Genomic DNA, 21,584 nt, shown 5'->3' with positions numbered 1-21,584 from the left:
GGCATAAAGGGAAAAAAAAAATAGCCAAGAGAGAGGTTGTGTACAGGAAAACATAGTTTCAGTTTGAAACAAAAATTATGAAAATATGTTTTGGTGTTTGGTGTTTAGGTAACAAACTTTAATCTTAGGTTTAAAATATATTTATATATAAATATATAGCATCACAGAAGAACCAACAATTTAATTTAATCTTAGGACAAGCCATAATGACCATCTATTAAAGCCGGAAAATGTAAATTGTTTGCTAGAATGATAAGAGCAAGGATTTACTTTTTGATTTACTTATATACTGCAACTCAAAAAACGAATCAGAGGAAAATCAAAAACTCCTTTTGCTACAGAAAAGTTGCATGGTCTTTTGAATTTATGTACATTGAAAAGTGTCTCACTATTTATTTCAGTTATTTCTTCATTCTTTTAAATATTATTTTATTATTTGGTTTTATTTATATTTAGTCTGATTTAATGCATTGCAACAAGGGTCCTTGCATACCTGGAAATGTCATTATGGTCATAGCCAGATCAGTAAAATATCTGAAGATGGACTTTTCCAACTTTGTTATTTTTCTTTGCTGTTATTTACTTAACTGAATAAAAATATGTATCGCCGTGTGTGTTTTTGGATCGGCCACTGTGAGTCTCAATGGATCTCTCTCTCTCCCTCCCCCTCTCTCTCTCTCTCCCTCCCTCCTGCCTCCCTCCCTCCCTCCTTCTCTCCCTCCCTCCCTCTCTCCCTCTCTACCTCCCTCTCTCTCCCTCCCTCTCTCTCTCTCTCCCTCCCTGCCTCCCTCTCTCCCTCTCTCCCTCCCTCCCTCTCTACCTCCCTCCCTCCCTCCCTCTCTCCCTCCTTCCCTCCCTCACTCCCTCCCTCCCTCTCTCCCTCTCTCCCTCCCTCCCCCCACTCTCCTTCTCTCCCTCCCACCCCCCAAACTCTCCCTCCCTCCCCCTCTCTCTCACTCTACCTCCCTCTCTCCCTCCCTCCCTCCCTCTCTCCTTCTCTACCTCCCTCTCTCTCTACCTTCCTCCCTCTCTACCTCCCTCCCTCTCTCCCTCCCTCCCTCTCTCCCTCTCTCCCTCCCTCCCTCTCTCCCTCTCTCCCTCCCTCCCTCCCTCTCTCCTTCTCTACCTCCCTCCCTCTCTCCCTCCCTCTCTCCCTCCCTCCCTCTCTCCCTCCCTCCCTCTCTACCTCCCTCCCTCTCTCCCTCCCTCCCTCTCTCCCTCTCTCCCTCCCTGCCTCCCTCTCTCCAGGTACCTGCGGAGACGAACAGGATCCCGGCACTGAGGATGATGTTGTGGCGTGACTTGTAGAACTCGCTGCCGGCGATGCACAGACCCCCCACGAAGAGGAGGATCACACTCAGGATGGGGAAGATGCTGGAAGCCCGGACCGCACCTGGACACACAGACAACCCCCCCCCCCCCCCCCCCCCCCCCCCACACACACACACACACACACACACACACACACACACACACACGCACACACAATAGGGCATCAGTTGTGAAGTTCCAGCGGGACATTGTCTTGGTCGTTTTAATTGGGAAACCATTGCACCGATGTTGAGTTTCAACATTAATAATAATAACCTTGTCAGAGCAGAGCTCGTCAGCTGACGGATTTGTGAGTGACAGTCTTTGTCAGTCTGCCGTGTGGTAGGTTTTTGGCGGGAGGCAAAACAATAAGACATCCCTCAGCTAAAGAGGTGTGCAGGGGGTTGGGGGGACCCTCTATATATAGCAGGCAGAAGAGGAAAGTAATTACAAGTGGATGTTGTGACATGGCGCGCTGCGTGGATATCAAGCGATAGACAGAAGCTTGTGGCAGCAAAGGACAGAATGCAGATTATTCACCTAATTGTTGCTCTTCTCTTTCATCCTCCTCTCTCTCTCTATCTCCCTCTCTCTTTTACATCTCATTTTCCCCCTCTCTGTCTCTTTTACATATCCTTCATCTCCCTCTCTCTCTTTTACATCTCTTTCATCCTCCTCTCTCTCACTTTCTCTCTCTCTCTCTCTTCATGGCAAACATCTTCTTCATCCTCCTCTCTCGCTGACTCTCTCCCTTTTACATCTTATTCCTCCTCTATTTCACTTCTCTCTGCTTCAGACGGTCCTCTCTCATTGTCTCATTGAGTTGCCCCCTCTCTCTCCTTCCGAGGATCTCTCCATCCCCATGCAAAGCCCCCCCCCCCCCCCACCTTCCCCATTGGACCTATTGCTGTCCTTCAGCTACTCTCTCCCTCTATCTATCTCTCTCCTTTTATCTATCTCTCCATCTCCCTCTCTCTGCCTCTCTCCATTTATCTATCTGTCCATCTCCCTCTCTTTATCTCTCTCCCGCTATCCCTCTCAGTCTCCCTATTTCTCTCTCACTATCTATATGTCCCTCTTTCTCCATCTCTATCTCTCCATGTCCCTCTCTCTATTGCTCTCCCTGTATTTATCTCTTGCTCTTTCTCTATCTGTTTCACTATCTGCCTCCCTCTATCTCTATCCATCTTTCTTCCCCTCTATCTCTCCCTCTATCTTCCTCTCTATCCCTCTCGCCCTCTCTCTCTTGCTCTCTCTCTCAAACACACACACACACACACACACACACACACACACACACATTGGTTCAGTCCGGGCTTCCCAACGATTATAACGTTGATGAATAGAAGAAGAAGCGAGAAACAAAGAAAGAGAGATAAAGATCCAGCATATTGACTATGTCTCCGTTTCCTCTGGCTTCCCCTTCAACTCTTCCTGGCTCTTTTTTTTTTAACCATTCCTTCACTTCTCCTCCGCTCCACTTCCCGCTCATCCCCCTCTCCCGGGCATCGAGGTGCAGCGCGAGGGTTCCGCTCAGAGAAGCTTGATCAAATATTAAGATGACCTCGGGGTTGGCACTGCGCCAAACTTCCTCACCCACTGCTCTCCCCTTCCCTCCCCTCCCCCACTCTCCCTCGCCTCTCCTCTTCCTCTCTACCTCACTCCCTACTGCTCCTCTCTCCCCTCTCCTCCCCTACTCCTCTTCCTCTCTACCTCACTCCTTACTGCTCCTCTCTCCCCTCTCCTCCCCTACTCCTCTTCCTCTTTACCTCACTGCTTCTCTCTTCCTCATCATCCTTCTTGTCCTCCTCTCTCTCCCCCCATCATCCTTCTCCTCTTCCTTATCTTCCTTGTCCTCTCTGCCCATCATCCCCCTGTTTCTTTCCCCCTCCTCCTCTCTCTTCATCCTCTCACTGCTCCTCCTTTGCTTCCTTTCTCCCCATCATCACCACCCCCACCTGCACCCCTTCCTACTCTTCCTCTTTCAACCTCCTCCTCCTCCTCCTCCTCCTCTTCACTCTCACCTCTTAATATTAACCCTCTTTGGCTCCATTGACATGTGCTGTCAGGACAAATTACCTTTATGTCATACACCACCCACCCCCCACACACAAACACACACATGCACAGGGTTTTCCCAGTGTAAGCAAAATGCTTCATGTCCTATAAGCCAAATGCACATACAAACACACCCACACCCACACCCACACACACTCACACACACACACACACACGGACACACACACACATACACACACACTCAGATACGCAGACCCACACAAACAACCACACGTAGATAGAGCTCAGGTTGATGGATCAGTAAAGAAAACACCCCCTTCCTTTAAGTGAGAGCCGCTGTAAGATATACCTCACACAGTGTATGGTTGTCGAGGCAAGTCCATTTTAGTGTTATCTATTGGAATCCCAGCTCCAGTCTCAAAGGGCTTTCCAGGCTCCACATTAGACGACGCCCCCCTAACCTTCAGCCCTCGACAGGGCGAGGGAGGGTAAACCTAAGGGAACGAGCCCAGGAGAGGGATCCCTTCTTCCAGGAAACCTTAGGAGGGCATCACTGGTTGAATGGGCCGATGTGGCAGAGGCTGTTGTGTCACAACTGGCCAGGCTGTCAAAACACGCAAGCAGCTGATCAGAAACAGGATCGTTGCCTTCCACTCATTATGACTGAAAAATAATGATTGAGCCAAGTTCACTGAGAGAGATTTGTCTCATCGTTATTTATACGAATAGGAGTAATTTTGTGTCTTGTGAAAGTTAACTTGTGTCCTTTAAATTGACATTTGAATGAATGATCAATGATGAAATCTCTCTCCATAGCAATTTCCTCTTTGTCTTATTCTATTCCTATTTCACTATGGCTGCTTGACTTGATGATGGATGAGACTACAGTGTCAGTGTAAGATTTCATTTATTTCATTTATATAGAGTTTCGCAGTTTTGGTTTGGACATTTTTTAATGTTCTTACATTTTTTATCTGACCTTATAGAATGATACAGACTGCTGTACATTGGGAATTAAACACAGAACCTTTTGGTTGCAGAGGGAGACATAGATAAGAGAGAGAGAGAGAGAGAGAGAGAGAGAGAGAGAGAGAGAGAGAGAGGGTGAAGAGAACACAGAGAATGTGAGCAGAAAATAAAAGAGGGATGTAAATGAAGAGAAGACGAAGGGGAAAAGAGAGAATACAGCAGACACCCACTTCTCTCTGCAGTACCCCTACCCCCAGGCAAAACCTCTCTCTCCCTCACCATCCATGTCTCTTTCTCTATCGCTTTACCTCGGTCTGTATCTCATTCTCTCTCTGGAGCCTTTCCTCACTACATAAACACACTGAGTAATCGCTAGAGAGTTAGGAATCAAATACTTTAATAAGACGATGTGGTGTACCCCTCCACTAATGACATCATCGCAAGGAGAGAGCGATAAAGAGAGATATGTACCGAGAAATGGGAGAAAGACAAGGACAATTACAGCTTTAGAGATAGGCGTGTGTGAGAGGTGTTGAACAAATGTGAGATGAGTAGGGTCCACTTTTTTGAGATTCATCCGTTAATGAATTAGAATTAGAACCCGTAGAATTACGGGTTTGTGGTCATTAACAAAATCGTATAATTGAATGTGCCATGACACCATAACAAAAAGACAGAACTACGGGACATGGTGACATTGGAAGGTCAGGCCTGTATTCCAGGGTAACTTAACAATTTGGACGACAGCAATACAACAACAGCCCAAAACAATCTATAAAGGAGATTAATTTTCAACGCAAAAGAGGAACATTTCTTGTTTATTTCCCAACACATTTGTCTCAAGTTAATGCAGTTTGGATTGTTAACGCTTCCAGGGAGTCATGGATCGGTATGTGTGAAGGCAGATAGAAATTATTCTCCCTGTGGCCTACTCCTGGAGGATTTGGCTAACCTTCTAATGGCTATTCTACTTTGATTAAATGCCGACTGTGTGCTTTGTTTGACAAATAACTCTGCTGTAAACATTAAATCTCCCTTCCAATCGCACATAACACTTGTAGCCAATATGAAACCTGTGAGCTACCAAGCCATCGCACAAATATAACATTGGTTAGCTGATAGCGGCTAACATACACATTGTAACCTCCTTTAACTTCACATGAAACATCACGTCAGTTAGGCGATCGCAGCAAACTTTCACATAATTTCCTCATCTAGCCTCATAGTTAACATGCTAACACGTGTCCCATCAGTTAGCCGAACGTGGCTAACCTTCACATCATTATCCTCCAGCTTCATAACAACCAGGATACCAAGCATCCCATCAGTTATCTGATAGTGGTTCACCATTACAACATATCCTCCTGTAGCTTAGTAGCTTACAGGCTACCAGACATCACGTCAATTTGCCGATAGCGGCTAGCCTTCACATCATATTCTCTTATAGCTTCATAGCTAACAGCGCCTGTTGGTCGCAGAGCGATCTCTCGTTAATTTCCTCAACCCCCCCTTACTCTGCTCAATGGTTGGTTGGCTTTGCTGCAGTGCAGTGTGTGCGTGTGCAGGTGGCCGTGCGTGTGTGTGTGCGTTGGTTGACATATAGTTTCATTAGCTGTGGCAGAATAATAGAGGTCCAGTGAACAGTACCAGGGGAGCTCCCCATGCATGCAGACACAAACACACACACGAGCACACATTTGCGTAGACAAACAAAAAATTAACATCCACACAAATACACACAGGTACATGCAACATGTACCTCCAAAAACACATACTCACAGAGAAACACAAAGCTGCAGTGATGCACTAAAGCACAGACGTTGTACACAGGCACAATCGCACAGAAACACAGAAGCACAAACACACACATACACACATACACAAATCTCACATCGACTTAATGAGTAAACACACTTATTGATTGTCCTCTCTCTCTCTCTCTCTCTCTCTCTCTCTCTCTCTCTCTCTTGTTCTCTCCCCTAAACACACACACACACACACACATTGGTTCAGTCCGGGTTTCCCAACAATTATAATGTTGATGAATAGAAGAAGAAGCGAGAACACACACACACACACACACACACACACACACACACACACACACACACACACACACACACACACACACACACGCTCACACACACACAAACATACACACACAAATACACACTCCCCCCCCCCACACACACACATACGGAGGTCTATCACCCACAGGGGAGAGGACTACAGCAGTGTGTATTATATTGCATGTGAGCGGGTGTCTGAGCATGCGTGTGGGTGTGCATTTGAGTGTGCACACTCTCCTTTACACAGCATGCAAGGTGGGATAACACGCTGTTTAGAATACTGCGCTAAACGGAAAAGAAAGATCAGTGACTCAACAAGGACGACCACCACACACACACACACACACACACACACACACACACACACACACACACACACACACACACACACACACACACACACGCACACACACACACACACACACAGAAACCTCCCCCAGACACACACAATCACACATTTCTACACAAAAACATACACATAAATACGCAAACACGCATACAGAGACACACAAACAACACACACAAGAATCAATCAATTTTAAATGTATGTGGATGTGATAATACAAATGCCATGTGACTCATCCATGAGGGGACTAGTGTTTGGTATGTATGGAGAATGGAAAGGATCAAACATAATGCAAAGAACAAGCATTCATTCCTCCACATACGCATGCACCTGACGTGTACAAGCTCAGAGGTCGCCAGCTTCCACGTGATTGGAAAATGTTAAAGCATTTAGCACGATGCGTGTCTTCCTATTGAAAGTCAAAAATGGTCTTTCAATAGTGTTTGTGTGTGTGTTTGTGTGTTTTATGTGTTGTGTGTGTGTGTCATTATCATGCAACATTAGACACATGAATCGTGATATGCCTTCAAAGTAAGCCTCCAAAGTAGGCCCAGTGACATCAGCAGGGGGCGGTGACATCAGAGGGTGACGACACGTGTATCCTGGCGTCTCTGTCCAGAGGCTTAGCGCTACGTTAGCGTCATGACTGAGATTCCAGCGGTGCTAATTATAGCAACGCACCGCACGCCCCCTGCACTTCTAAAATATTGTTTAGAGCAAAATAAGAATGCTGTGTGTGTGTGTGTGTGTGTGTGTGTGTGTGTGTGTGTGTGCGTGTGTGTGTGTGTGTGTGTCTGAGGGTGTGGGATAGAGAGCATGCACCCGTAGCCTATGTGTGGGTATCTTTATGTGTAAGGTTGTGGGTGTGTGCGTTTATGTGTGTATTTTTGTGTGGGTTTCAGCATCTCACCATTTGTTAAAATCGGTTAGGACAAGAGCAGTGCGGTTTACACACACACACACACACACACACACACACACACACACACACACACACACACACACACACACACACACACACAAACACACACACACACACACACCCACACACACATACACTTTGAATCCCCATTCAGTTCACTTTGATACCATTCCAGCAGAGCCACAAGTGAATTCGGTTTGAGGATTTGACCTCAATCCTACGTGCTCAGAAAACACTGCTGTACTGGACTCGCAAAGCGTATGTTTTGAGAACATATTGTTCACGGTGCACAGTGTCCTAAAGAGTTTTGGATGGTCATGGTTCTGCGTACGCCCCTGCCTCCCTCTCCAGGGTTGAGTCACACAGAACAGGCTAACGATTGGACGACCAGGACCCACCGATGATGACCTCACAGTACATAACGTAACATAACAAAATGTTGATTTCCGGCTGAACCCGTAGTTCAATGCGCAAGGTTGAATTGGAATTGTGGAACAGTGAGGGAATTGAAAGTGAAATCAGAATTGCCATGACATAAATATCTAAAACAATGTTTGTATTTTCAAGGATTCCTCCACTACATGAATTATGGACTTCATTGAATAGTAGGTCAACACAAAAATCACTTTTGTCAATGGAAAGCAGTTCCGCTTTGGTTTCAACAAGTTGGTGTACATTATATGTGTTCTCCTTGACTAAAACGTATGATGTTGTTAAAACTGGGAAATTCTCTTTCAAATAAAAGTCTCTTTCTTATGGCTAAAAACGCTGTTCCAGAGTGGTAGGTTTCCATTAGCTGCGCACCCTGGCTCGAGTGAGTGTGAAGTGGGTTTTGACAACGATTTGACAACATCCCTCGCATTTGCACCTATGGAACCCAATGTGTCGTTTTTTTCTAAGAACCTGTATGACTGTCACGACTGCTCGGATCCAAATTCCTGAGATTCGTAGGCGGCAGATTTCCTGCTTAAACTGGGGTTTACTCACCCTTTAATCAAAGATGGGAAATTCAGGATATATGCTGGGTTCAAAAGCATAATACACCAAAGGAGCATCGTTGAAGACTACAGGATCACTTCTAAGATGGCAGTTTATCTTGGTTATGCACTCACCTAATAGATTTTTTTTCCCCAAACAAAGAGCGACTTCGCTCTAGAGGAACTGAGGCAGTGCCAGTGGTTTTTCCGCTGGGCCCGGTGAAACGCCAGCCTCCATATCTTTTGGCAAGGTGCCATGCGTTGTGATTCACTGCAGCGATGCCAAATGAAACCAGTTGAACCGTTGTCAAATCTGATCAGCGCAGGCAAACAATTGGACTGATTGGATCCATCTTAGAGTGTCTGGGATTGGAGGAGTGTGGTCAGATGATTCAAGGTTGCTCCAATAGGCTCTGGAAACCAGAACAGCGGGACACAAAACACTTATTTGGACGCTTGGTTTCTTGAAATAAGTGCTTTGAATCAGACGCCACTGCGTTGTTCCCGCCGACATCCAGCGTGATTTGTCAGCTGCTGTGGTGGCCCAGTCCAGCACGACTGGTAGAGCGAGGCTCTAACACTGCCAGGGTGAAGGGTCACATTTCCAGTGTAGCTCAACAGTTAGAGCATGGCATTAACACTGCCGGGTTTAGCGGTTCCAATTCCACCGGAGGCTACCCACGCTCAGAATGCTTTGCACTCACGAGGCATGGCCTCCGTTCTGTTTCAGATTGCATTCCTCAGCTACTGTTGAACGCGTTTTCGCTAAATCCATAAACAAGACTTTGAAGCCTGGCAATGCTTCCAACCTTTGGACGGTTCTCGGAGGGAGTAAACAGTTGAGCTGAAGATAAGACATAAAGCTAATGTGGAGCGCCGACTTCAACGTGCCATGCATCCTTTTTATTTATCTAGCCTTTAGTATCGCATCACTGTGCTGCTGGAGTTATGGCACGGCAGTGCGTTGTCATGACAACAGATGTGCACGCAAGGAATGTATGTATGTCTCTCTCTCTCGCGCTCTCTCTCCCTCCCACTACCCTTCCCTCTTTACTGGTGATTGGAGATTGAGAGCGAGCAAAAGAGAGACAGAGAGAGAGAGAGAGAGGGAGAGAGAGAGAGAGAGAGAGAATGATAGAGCGAGAGAGAGCAAGCAATGTAGAGTGAGAGAGAAAGAGTGAGAGATTGATAAAGAGGAAGAGAGAGAAAGACTGAGAGGAGAAGCTCCATAAAAAAGGGTGGAGGAGGAGGGGGTTGAGGATGAGGAGGGGGAGGAGGAGGGCCACGATGAGCAAGCCTGACCGCGTTATTGATCACCTGCTTGCTTGATTGATTGACTGATTGAGTGGGCATCATCGGTGTGTCCTTCTCACTGTAACAGCACACCCTGGAAGATATTTGAGGCCGTATCCACAGGCCTGCAGGCAGCAGCAGGCCAGCTGCTGTCTGGCGATGCTCAGCTGCAGCCATCTGCGACGAGAGTGACGGCGGAGGCGGTGTGGACACGTGGGAGAGGTGAAAGGTCGAGGGACACGCAAAGGTCAGGAAGCCACAGTCTGAAGGCCCTGGGGACACAGGGCCTGGGTTTGGTCTACAGAGGGCTCGTTCCTCTGCATGGGAAGTACTTCTGTTGCAATCTACTGCATATTGCCCTTCCTAGTAAATAATGATCCATTATTGAACTATGATTCTTATGTATATGTCCTTGTTCGCACTGTTGAAGAAGGCTACGACTTCGGCATTTAATTGTTAATGCCATCTCAAATGTTCCAAACCTGAGATTAATAAAGTAAAATATAATAGTGACTGCTGCTCATTTGCACACAACAATACAAAGGTCCTGCTTTTATCTGTGGTTTGTAGAACTGTGATCTATTTACCATTTAGTCATTTACAATTGCTTCTACCCTTATTGGTACTATAAATTTGATGAAAGCCTCTGCTAAACGAACAAAAATATGTTTCCCACTTCCAGTGAACTTCCCCAGTGGATTCATTAAGGAGTGGGAAGGGGTCAGGGCGCCTTGCTCAAGGATCTAATACGAAGGTAGGAAATAAAGCTACACCATCCGCTGCCCTCACAGGGAGTGAATTGTTTTGAAAGCGGCAGGCTTTGGTGTACGTGTCAGCTTGTCGGAGGAGACGTGTGGATGTGAAAATGTGTCGGTGGTAGTGGCAGCAGCAAGATGGAGTCTAAATCAGGCCAAAGCGTGGTGCGGTGAGCGCCTGGCCTACATTGGGCTGACTGGAGCGGGGCCGACCTTTGGTGGGATTCTGTTTGTGGGTCCCGGGCCAACGCAACCACCCAGATGTCAGTTGGTACAACGGCTCGCTACTGCATCTGGTGTCCTGAAAACCAACTCCAAAAAGCCTCTTCTCTTTGTGGCTTCTATTTCCTACTTTCTGGTCCTCTGCTTGACCGCTGCTACTTTAGCGGCGTTGTCTCTGACCATGTGAACTGACGTGGAGGTCGGGTCGCCATTGGGATTGCCTGATGTTCAGATTGGTTTTCAGGCGATTGTTGACTAATAAGCTGTGATGGATGTGATTTGTAGTCACCAGCAAACTGCCGACTAACCGATTCACTGGGATGTCGGTGAACTACAGGGTTCAGTCAAACGTATGCGGGGAATGCAGGGAATGCAGATGCACAAACATCTAACAAGTTGGGAATCACGATACATTTTCAGACCTGGAAATGGGGCCACGGGCTTACAGGAAGTGGTGAACAGGGAGGTACAGTAACAGGGTTTCCCTCAACAGCCCCCATCAAAGCAAGACGCAAACAGAGGAGGGAGACTCCCAACATTTGACACAGAAATTTGTGCATAGGGGGGAGATCAGGGTGTCATCCTACAGGTTAATAGTCTCTCCCGGTCTCTCTCTATCTCTCTCTCACTCTCTCTCTCTCCCTTCAGATGTCAACCTGAGATTCTGCCCATGGTCTTGTTGAAACCTAAATCCGAGTGCTTCAGTTTCAGCACTAATGGCCCGAGTCTGCGGAGGACTGGCAGCAGGGTAAACACCGGTCTATCTCCTTATGTTCCTCTTCAGTCTGTTCCCCGGCAAAGTCAGTCCGACCAGATCACTGGGGTTTTTGTCTTTTTTTGACTAGTTCTGTCCTATTGTGATGCCCCAGAATGCCAATCCATAATTCATGCGACAAGCTTCCAGCTGGTTTTACACTGCATTGAAGCGATGGTGAACCACTTTCCACACATTGTTCGCCTCAACACCTCGGGAACATGGCAACAACGGTTTAACCGATGGCACCAAGTGCTTGGCTGCTGGGCAAGATGTTGTCTAGTGTTCAGGGTGTTTGACTCCCAGGCCAGGACGTTTAGGGTTCTCACCCCCATGTCTGCAGTCTACCTGTGGGCATGGTAGAGCATGATGCCCCTGGCCTAACCCCTCCCTGCCCATGAGGTAAAGATATCTTAAACTCACTGGAAGTCCCTTTGGATAAAAGCGACGGCAAATAATAGAAACATAAATCAGGTATTTCTTCCTCCGACGGTCAATTGTAACTCACGCATGACTCACGCTGTCTCACACACACCTCTTGGACAGGTGAGAACAAACCTATAGGACCAAATGGATAAGAAGGAGGAGTGACATGGCAGAAGACAGACAGACGGATGGAGAGAGAGGAAAGATTGAGTGAAGGGAGGGAGGGATGGATGGACAGGAAGGATGGGGGGGGGGGAGAGAGAGGTGCGACCCACATACAGAGTACCAGGAGCGTATTTATAGAAGGCCTTGCCCTAATTGGCAAGCCGCTGGGACAGACACTGTTTTGCACCCATCGCCTCCTCCTCCTTCACCTACTCCTCCTCCTCCTCTTCAACCTCCTCCTCGTTTTTCACCTTCACCACTTCACCTCTCTTCACCTCCTTTACCGCCTCCCCATCGTGTACTGTTGCCTGCTTTACCTTAGTCACATCTTCCTCAGTCTCCGGTCATATCCCTTGCTCTCCCTCATCAGCTCCTTCTCAATATTCACCTTCATCACCTTTTCATGACGCTCCTCGTTAACCAGAACCCTTGCAAGTCCCACCTCCTTCATATCTTTGATCCCCCCCCCCTCTTTGTGTGCCTCTTTCTGATTGGTCAGTGGGATGATGTCACTGTCACACCTTGAACATTGACCTGTAGACGTGGGGACTCAACTGTTAGTGAGATATTCACAGTAGCCATCCAAATGCTATGTAGGTATGAACCAATGGGAGCAAAGGGGAGGAGACTCACGCAGGAAGTACTCTGCGGCGTCTGCTTCGTAGTCTGCGTCCTCCGGGAAGTGATCGATCTGCTTACACATGCCTTTAAAGGATCCTGGGGGAGAGACATAGAGAGACAGTTAGACACATGGAGAGAGAGAGAGAGAGAGAGATAGAGAGAGACATAGAGAGAGAGAGCGAGACAGTCAGAAATATGTAAAGAGAGAGAGACAGTTAGAGACAGGGAGAGAGTGATAAAAGGACAGAGAGAGGACGATAAGTGTGGTAGATAAGAGAGAAAAGGGCAAGGAGAATTTAAGGAAATTAGCTAACACGGGCGAGATGGGAAGAGAGGAGGGAAAAAAGGGGCAAACCTGTGTGTGTGTAGGTGAGTGTGTGTGTGTTTCCCTGGGCTTCGTTCAGCTCCAGTAGTAATTGCATGGCTTCCCAAATCCCTGAAATTAAACAGGCTCTTGCTCATTGGCAATTGAAGAGTGAAACATCAGCCTCCGGTTTATAAGTGAACAGAGTAGCATGTGTAGTGTGTATGTGTGTGCATATGTGAACACATACACACCCACTTAACACACACACACACACACACACACAGACACACACACACACACACACACACACACACACACACAAACACACACACACACACACACACACACACACACACACAAACTCAACCCTTCACCTTTAAGCCATGATGCTGTATTATGGTTGAACGTTGGTATCACTGCAGAAGAAATCTGCTGGAAAATAAATTTAGTTTGTTGTTTATGAGATTTGGATGTTGAATAATGCACTTTTTTGGCTGTTAAATCATATCGCTGTGAAGATTAGCCTAAATGGGGAGGTTCATTTTCATTTGGTATATGTTTTTGTCACCTGATGCCAAATGCATATTTCCACATTAATGTAATATTGGCAAACAGCTTTTCTAAACACACCCAGGCTATTAGTCCTCCAAGCTGTCACTCATCTCTAAGCCCACCGATTTTTCCACATGATCCGTCACTCATCTCTAAGCCTGCCCACACCACCATCTACCGTCCTCTTGGTCCTCATGATCTCTTGCTCGTCTCTAAGCCCACCCTTCCTGCCACCTCTTCTTTGTATTGGTCGTCACCAGGTGTCAGTCATCCAGATCCCCTTCTAAAGTATACATCTTGGGCTTTGAACAGGGGCTGTTCAAAGAGGTTGAACCCCATCTTTAGGGTTGAAGTTGGCCAGCAACGCTTGCTTCATCAACGCCCCCCCCCAACTGCACTCATCCGCTCTGATTTAAAGCCTCTACTCAGACCCAGTGGTTGTCACTGACCCATCAGAAACAGTTGTGGGGATGACCTCATGGCCGTTAAAGATAAGTTAATGTAGCACGACAAAATGCCGTTATTTAGCTCAGTGACTCATAGTGTGTGTGTGCGTGTGTACATGTGTATGTGTTTGTAAGAGACACTCAACGGATACAGTACATATGCCAGCTATGTCTGCCTGCTATAGTATCTAATTCTAAGTTTTAAGCTTTTCTCATGCAAATGTTGCAGAATGACACTTTCAATGTCATGCTCTGTAATTATATAATGCCTAACTGTATATGTTGAGAAATATTAACAAAAGAAAGGTCTCCCTTTGTCCCCTGATCTTCCTATTTTCTGAACGTGAACATTTGTGCACTGACACAGTTTCAGACGAGCAGCCAGCCAACCAATCAAGACTCTGTATTGTGTGGTAGCGCTCTCTCCTTCTCCATGTCTCTCTCTCCCACTCAGTCTCGGTGTCTCTCTCTACTTTTTCCGTGTCTCTCTCCCACTCATTCTCTGTATCTCTCTCCACTCATCTATGTCATATTCCCAAGAAACTTCTCTTCCTATATGATATTGAAAAGGAGTAATCTATGGTATTTTGTGACGGTTACTACAATACAAGCATAATGCAGAAGGGTTTTTACCAGTCTCCGCCAACTAGCCTGTGAACGTTCTACGCTGCTATAGAACGTTCTACATTCCTATCGTAATGCTTTTCGTTGTAAGCCACACGGCTATGCTTACGACACGATGTGTGATCATGTGGATTGTGTAGAGCTCCGTCAAGGGAGGGGTTAATACAACATCAGATGACAACGCTATCTACAAGCTAACAACTAGCATAAAAAAAGTTGCAAGATGGTGTGGGACATAACCACGAAAATAACACCTCCCACTTCCTTCCTAAAATTCCTCAGCGCAATTTATTTTATTTTAAATGTAATAGTGATTCAAGTTCCAGCTGAAAAAGCTACTTATACGCCTCCTACACACTCAAATAGCCGTCCCCCTATGGTGTCAACCTCGACCAATCAGATCACAGACCCACGGCAGACTGGTTGAATGTGTTTTCAAATAAGGAATGCAAATAAAAGACTGCCCTGGATTCAGTCAAGTCGCTTTGGATAAACCTGTCCGAGAAATGACTAAACATGAGAGAGAAGGAGAAAGAGAGAGAGAGAGAGAGAGAGGGAGAGAGAGAGAGAGAGAGAGAGAGAGAGACACACACACACACACACACACACACACACACACACACACACATACACACACACACACACACACACATACCACATCCTTTGGCCCATGTGGCCCATGTGAACCCAACTATACCAATCAATGTACATTCTGTATTCTATATATTTTACACCTCATTCTGTTGGTCACACCCTTCTTTCTACTCATCTATCCATCTGTTTGAAATTCATTATTTACATACCATGAAAAGCTGAAAACACATAAACCAAACTAAACTTAATGTCAGAGATGGTTCCAGTGGAGTACACCTGTAACCATCTCCAACGGAGTCCGCTCCAGGATTTCCAGTCAACCCGTGGACTCTTTAAGTAACAGGTGTGTGGGTTAAATGAGCAGGCTCAGTGCATGGCTGTAGCTAAAACCAGGGACAGAGGTAAACATCTTCAACCCACAATCAAACACTGTTCGCTGACCTGAAACTATGAACAGTCTGGATCATTGTTCGAAAAAAAACAATATTTAAAGAAAACTGAAACTAAGAGGGGAATGACATGACTGAAGTCGCACAAGTCCAGTTTTTCGAGCAGCAATGGTGTGTGTTCAACGCGGTCGTAGGATGGATAATTCATTAACGTGAAACAATCTGTGAAGTGGTGACCTTTATGAACACCTGAAAGAGCTCAATGGAGCTTTGTGTTAGGGAACTTGTGATGGCATTGGAAGTGTTGGGTGTGGCTGGCCACCAGTCAGCTACAAAACCATCCCCTCCCGGTGCCATTATCTCTTGTACTCAACCTTTGTTTAACCAGACGAAGATCAAGTGTCTCCTTTACACCACAGATCGGCTCACAACCGGAGCGTATTTAAGTATTGTCATCAGTAAAAGTTCATGACACTATTACACAACACATAAAGAAGGGTTTCTGAGGCTTGTCTGGATTATAAGGACCTTGGGTCCCCACAAAGCACAAAGCAACAGTGTGTGGGAAGGGTGTCATTGTTTCTTGTAAAGGGGACACGAGGTGGATGATACCCTGGTATTTGTGGTTCAGCGTGTTCCCGTGTGCACGTGTAAATGCACCGAATTATAAAACCAATATCCCAATGCATGTATGGTGTGTGTGTTTGTGCATGTATTATTGTCAGGGTGTGTGTGTGTGCATGTGATATTATTAGTTTGTGTGTGTGTGTGTGTGTGTGTGTGTGTGTGTGTGTGTGTGTGTTTTTGTCAGAGTGTGTGATTGTATGTATGTGTGTGAAGGTGTGTATGTGTGTGTGTGTGTGTGTGTGTGTGTGTGTGTGTGTGTGTGTGTGTGTGTGTGTGTGTGTGTGTGTGTGTGTGCCCCATTGACTCATTGGAGAAAGAGGAGGGGGTGTAAGGCTTCTGAAATGGGGTGGGGGGGGGTAGGGGTTGTAGATGACTCATCCACTGCAAGAGGCTCTCTCATTCTCTCTCTCTCTCTCTCTCTCTCTCTCTCTCTCTCTCTCTCTCTCTCTCTCTCTATCTCTCTCACTCTCCCTCTGCATAGCAACCACCGTGCAAAAACTCATATAGGTCCATAGCAACCATGTCGTGGTGGTGGTCTTGTAAAGAAAACACATGCCATAGACACGGCAAAAACATGCACACAGCCAGAATGCGCACACACAGACACACATTAACACACACACACACACACACACACACAGACACACACACACACACACGCACACACCTAAATGTACAAATGTCATCACTAATCTATGCTATGTTTTTTTTACTACTTCACCATACCCCTTCTCTCACTAATATGCAGTACAGATGTTGTTTACACACACCGACACAAACATGGGTATACACACACACACACGAGTATACACACAAACTGAAACAAGCAAACACGCCCACACACACACACACACTCACACACACACCAGCACACATACACACTGCCTCCCTCCTCCTCCCCAGATGTTGTTTGTCACAGAGCTGCCTTCCTTCACTCCACCTCTATTTCTCTCTCCTTCAATCTTTCATTCTATCCTCCCATCTCCTCCCCCTCACCAAACTCACACCCTCTACTTCCACCTCTCTATCACTCGTTCTCGCTTTCTCTCTCTTACTCTCTGTCTCTCTCTCTCGCTCCTACTCTCTCTCTCTTACTCTCTCTCTCCAGTTATCTTACTCTCCGTCACTCTCTTGCTCTCTCTCTCTATCGCTCTTCTTCACACTCTCTCTCTCGTGCTGGCTTTCTCTCTCTTACTCTGTCTCTCTCTCACTCTCTCTCTTACTCTCTCTCTCCCTCTCCCTCTTACTCTCTCTCTCTCTGCTGGGTTCGGGGTCCGGGGGGGATTGCAGCGCCGCAGCCCTTGTCCAGTCTGAACACAGACACATGTGACTGTCACACAACCGCTGGTCGTGTGGCCGTGTGAGATGTGCATATGTGAACCCGTCTCTAGGATGGTTGATGCCTGATCACATCCTAGCGGGTTTGGAGCAACGATGCACAGCTCCTCAACTGAACACCAGCTTGTCACAGCTCGGCTGAGCCGCGGCCGTGTGTTTGTGTGTGATTTTGTCGGGCTGGGGACCAATCAATACCTCAGATTCCAAGATCCCTTGACCAAAAAACATCGCAGCCAACCAACTCATGAAGTAAGTAAGGCTACTCAGCGATGTCCCATACTGAGCACTGTGTGTCCACCTGGCAGCACTACAGGTACTTTGCTGCTCTCTATGCAATTGCCACATACCCAACCTCCCCTCTTCTTCCTCCAAACACACACAGCTGTATCATATAATACTTATATTAACCAGTATCAACCAGTTACAGAAAACGGAACCTCTAAAAAGTTTGGTGGTAAAAGCTCTCTCTCTCTCTATCTCTTTCTCTCACTCTTTGTCTTTCCTCTCTCTGAGTCTGTGTGTGTTTGTGTGCATGTGTTTAAGTATGTGTGTGTGTGTGTGTGTGTGTGTGTGTGTGTGCGTGTGTTTGAGTTTGTGTGTGTGTGTGTGTGCGATGAAACCAAACAATCGCCATGACAACAATGATTACTCATCCCTAAAGGAACTGGAATAACAGTGAATACAGTCTGATCACACCGCTGAAGGTGGATCCCTGCCCACTACTGGCTCACTCGCCCGACACTATCTCATCTCTCTCTCTCTCATCTGCTCTCCCTCAGTTTCCCCCTCTGCAATCTCTCTGTCTCTCTCTCTCTCTCTCTCCTCTCTCTCTCTCTCTCTCTCTCTCTCTCTCTCTCTCTCTCTCTGATCTGTCTCTCTCGCCTCTGCTCCCTCTTCCCCCTTCTCACCCCACTTTTTCTAGCTCTCTCTCTCCATCCCTTTCAGAGTGCCCTGGGCAAAATGATTAATTTGCAACTATTGATTCCTAAAAGGAACGTAGGAGGGACAGAGGAGAGAGGGAGATGAGAGGAGAGGAGCACCGACGAGGGGAGCAGGACTTAGAGGAGTAGGAGGGAGAGGGGAGAAGGGAGAGGCGGGAGAGAGGAGAGAAGAGGGGAGATGCAAGCAAATGTAAGCCGAGAAGAAAGCTTGGAAAGGATAGAAGGAGGGAAGAGAAGGAGAGGGAGGAAGAGGAGGAGGAGAGGGAGGAAGAGGAGGAGAGGGGTGAGGTGCATCCGGCATTCAGAATGGTGCCTCGCTGCAGCGCTTCCCCCGGCCCCCCTCTCTCCCCCCCTCCCCCGTCAACTCTCTTCTCCCCCTAACCTCTCCTCCAGCCTCCCGTCCTTAGTGTGTGAAACAGCCAGCAGATGCACTGCTGGAGGGGGGGGGGGGGGCATCAATTCACCTCTGACTTTATGCACTCTCTCTCTCTCTCTCTCTCTCTCTCTCTCTCTCTCTTTCTCTCTAATCTTAAGCTCCTCCTCCTTCTCCTTCTTCTCGTTTAGGACGTTTTGATTGATCAATTAACTGCTACTGATTGTCGACTTGGTTGGACTTTATTGCCCTCCAAGGGAGCTCGGACTGCTACATCATTAGTGCTTCAGGAAAGAAGACCAGAGATGTTCCTCAGCAGAGATAGTTGCCATGGTTGCGAAACTTGTAGTTGTATATATGCCTGAATGTATCAATGCCTTTGAATACGGCATACCCCTCATGCTGTTTTATACGCCGGGGAGGTTGGGTGCCCGTGGGGGGACTTTGAAGGATCGCAGGGGGTACTAGGACATTCTCGAAAAAGGAGAAGAAAGAAGGAGAAACTGCAAAAGGGATTGAGCTAAAACAGAAGCACACAATGTTTCCGTAATAGGATTAAGGTGCTCCCTGGCCCTCTTTGACTTTGATGCATGCAGCCAGCAGTGTCATGTTGCTAAGCCATCCAAGTTTCTTTTTAAGAGAAAACTTTCAGAATTCAGGTCAGGTCACAAGAAGTTATGCGCAAAGCCTAATTAAGTTTTCCCTATCCGAAATATTTTGTGCTGGGGTACTTGGCTTTGGAAATATCTTTGAGGGGGGTACATTAGTATAAATAGTTTGAGGACCACTGGTCTATTTTACTGAATGAATCAATGCCGTCTTCTTGCCGGATTATGTATTATTTTACAGTCTTTGTGACTGAATGCATCATGGTTATTTTATAATCAAAATTACTAAATATATATATACATTCCAGGTGACAGAGTATATCAATGTTATGTTGTAGTCTATATGATTTAATGTACCAATAAAGTCTTTATTACTCAATGAATCAGAGTTATTTTTATTGCCTTAATGAATGAATGCATTACTACAGTCTATTTTACTTAATATAGCGATGTTCATGTACATGTTGTATGACTGAATCTATTAATGACCTTTCATAGTCAATATGACTGAATGTATCAATGTTATTTTATAGCCCATATGACAACATATATTGATGTTGTATTGTCCTGTTTATGGGACTGAATATATCAATGCTACTTCACACATTCACTCTACAAACAACAACATGTGTGAACGTGCAAGTTGTGATGAGTGTATTTCAACAAGGAACCCAACACAGGGAAGCAGACATCAGCCCAGGTGAGGGTCAAAGGGTATTGGTGAGAGTGAAGTCATAGAGTCACCTCAAACAGCCTCACACGGTGACGACACCCACTAAACGGGCCAGGAACAACCATCACTTTTAAAAGGTGAAAGAGGAGTCCATAAAGGCACACACATTTCATTGACAGACGTTTACGCAAGGTTTCAGGGCAACTTTTAGAAGACCTTTATAGGCTTGTTATTTTTTTAGGACATTTGAGGTGAAGTAAGGCTGTGCAGACACACACACACACACACACACACACACACACACACACACACACACACACACACACACACACACTCACAAAACAGATTAACAAGGTGGCAGCCGTCACTAAACACACACCATCACGGTAGGGTGTGAGTGGTGACAGCAGCATTAGGGTTAGAGTTGAGCATTAGAGTTGTAGCATCTGGATGCTGATTGTAACACACACACAGAGGGTGTCCAACACCCAACCCTCTAAACTCTGATGAAGTCCTAGCTGGAGGATGAACGCTAGGTCCCTAGGGGAGGGTCTCTCACACCTGGGGAAGGGACAACCACCAGGATGCGTGGCTCACTATAGTGGAGACAAAGTGGGGCTGGGATAATGGTGTGGAAGTGGAGTTTGTGAAGGCTGCATCTGCTTAAACTATTTGTGTGTGTGTGTTTGTGTGCGTCTTAGTGTGTGTCGGTGTGTTTCGGTGTGTAGGTGTGTGCCTGTGTGTGAGTGTGTGTCTCGGCTAATTACAAGCGGAATCGAGGTAGCAAAGGTAGCAGCTACTTCTATTTAGAAGCTTAGAGAAGGTAGCTAGTTAGAGAAGGTAGCTTGGTAAAACACGCAAAGATAAAACACACTTGTGTAAACACCATACCTACGCGTGACAGTCCGTTTACGACATGAACACCAGGAACTCAAGTTGACGCAAGTTAAGCGAGAGAGTGGAAACACCAACAGAAGCGATACCAAAATGGACATTCAACACACATACAGCTTCACAGACGAACAGAACCATGTTTCAGGTTGCTCTTAGAGTCCTTTCTTCCTCCCACTCCTCCTGTCCTCTGCCTCCCACTACCTCCTCTCATCTTCCTCCTACTCTCCCATTTGCCTCCCACTCCCTCCTCTTCGCCTTGTCTTCCACCCACTCTTTCTATCCTCTTCCTCCTACTCTCTCGTCCTCCTCTTCCTCTCGGTCCCTCCTCCTCTTCCACTCGGTCCCTCCTCCTCTTCCTCTCGGTCCCTC

General features: G+C 46.5%; 1 protein-coding gene across 1 annotated transcript in view; it reads right to left on the bottom strand.

Annotated features, from left to right (window-relative positions):
• The window catches only part of cacng2b (calcium channel, voltage-dependent, gamma subunit 2b), a gene marked incomplete at its 3' end in the record, with an annotated part of 41,366 nt that overhangs the window by 6,729 nt on the left and 13,053 nt on the right, over positions 1-21,584 (bottom strand). The window contains exons 2-3 of the mRNA XM_079728785.1: positions 12,862-12,945; positions 1,253-1,393 (exon numbers count right to left, since the gene is read on the bottom strand). Of these exons, the coding sequence (XP_079584911.1) occupies positions 1,253-1,393; positions 12,862-12,945 (225 nt within the window). The remainder of the gene's footprint in view (positions 1-1,252; positions 1,394-12,861; positions 12,946-21,584) is intronic.

This window comes from Pollachius pollachius, assembly GCF_949987615.1.
Source record: "Pollachius pollachius genome assembly, chromosome: 2".
In the NCBI taxonomy this organism is placed as follows: domain Eukaryota; kingdom Metazoa; phylum Chordata; class Actinopteri; order Gadiformes; family Gadidae; genus Pollachius; species Pollachius pollachius.
Note: the sequence above shows the minus strand (reverse complement) of the source record. Positions and strands in the feature narration are given on the sequence as shown.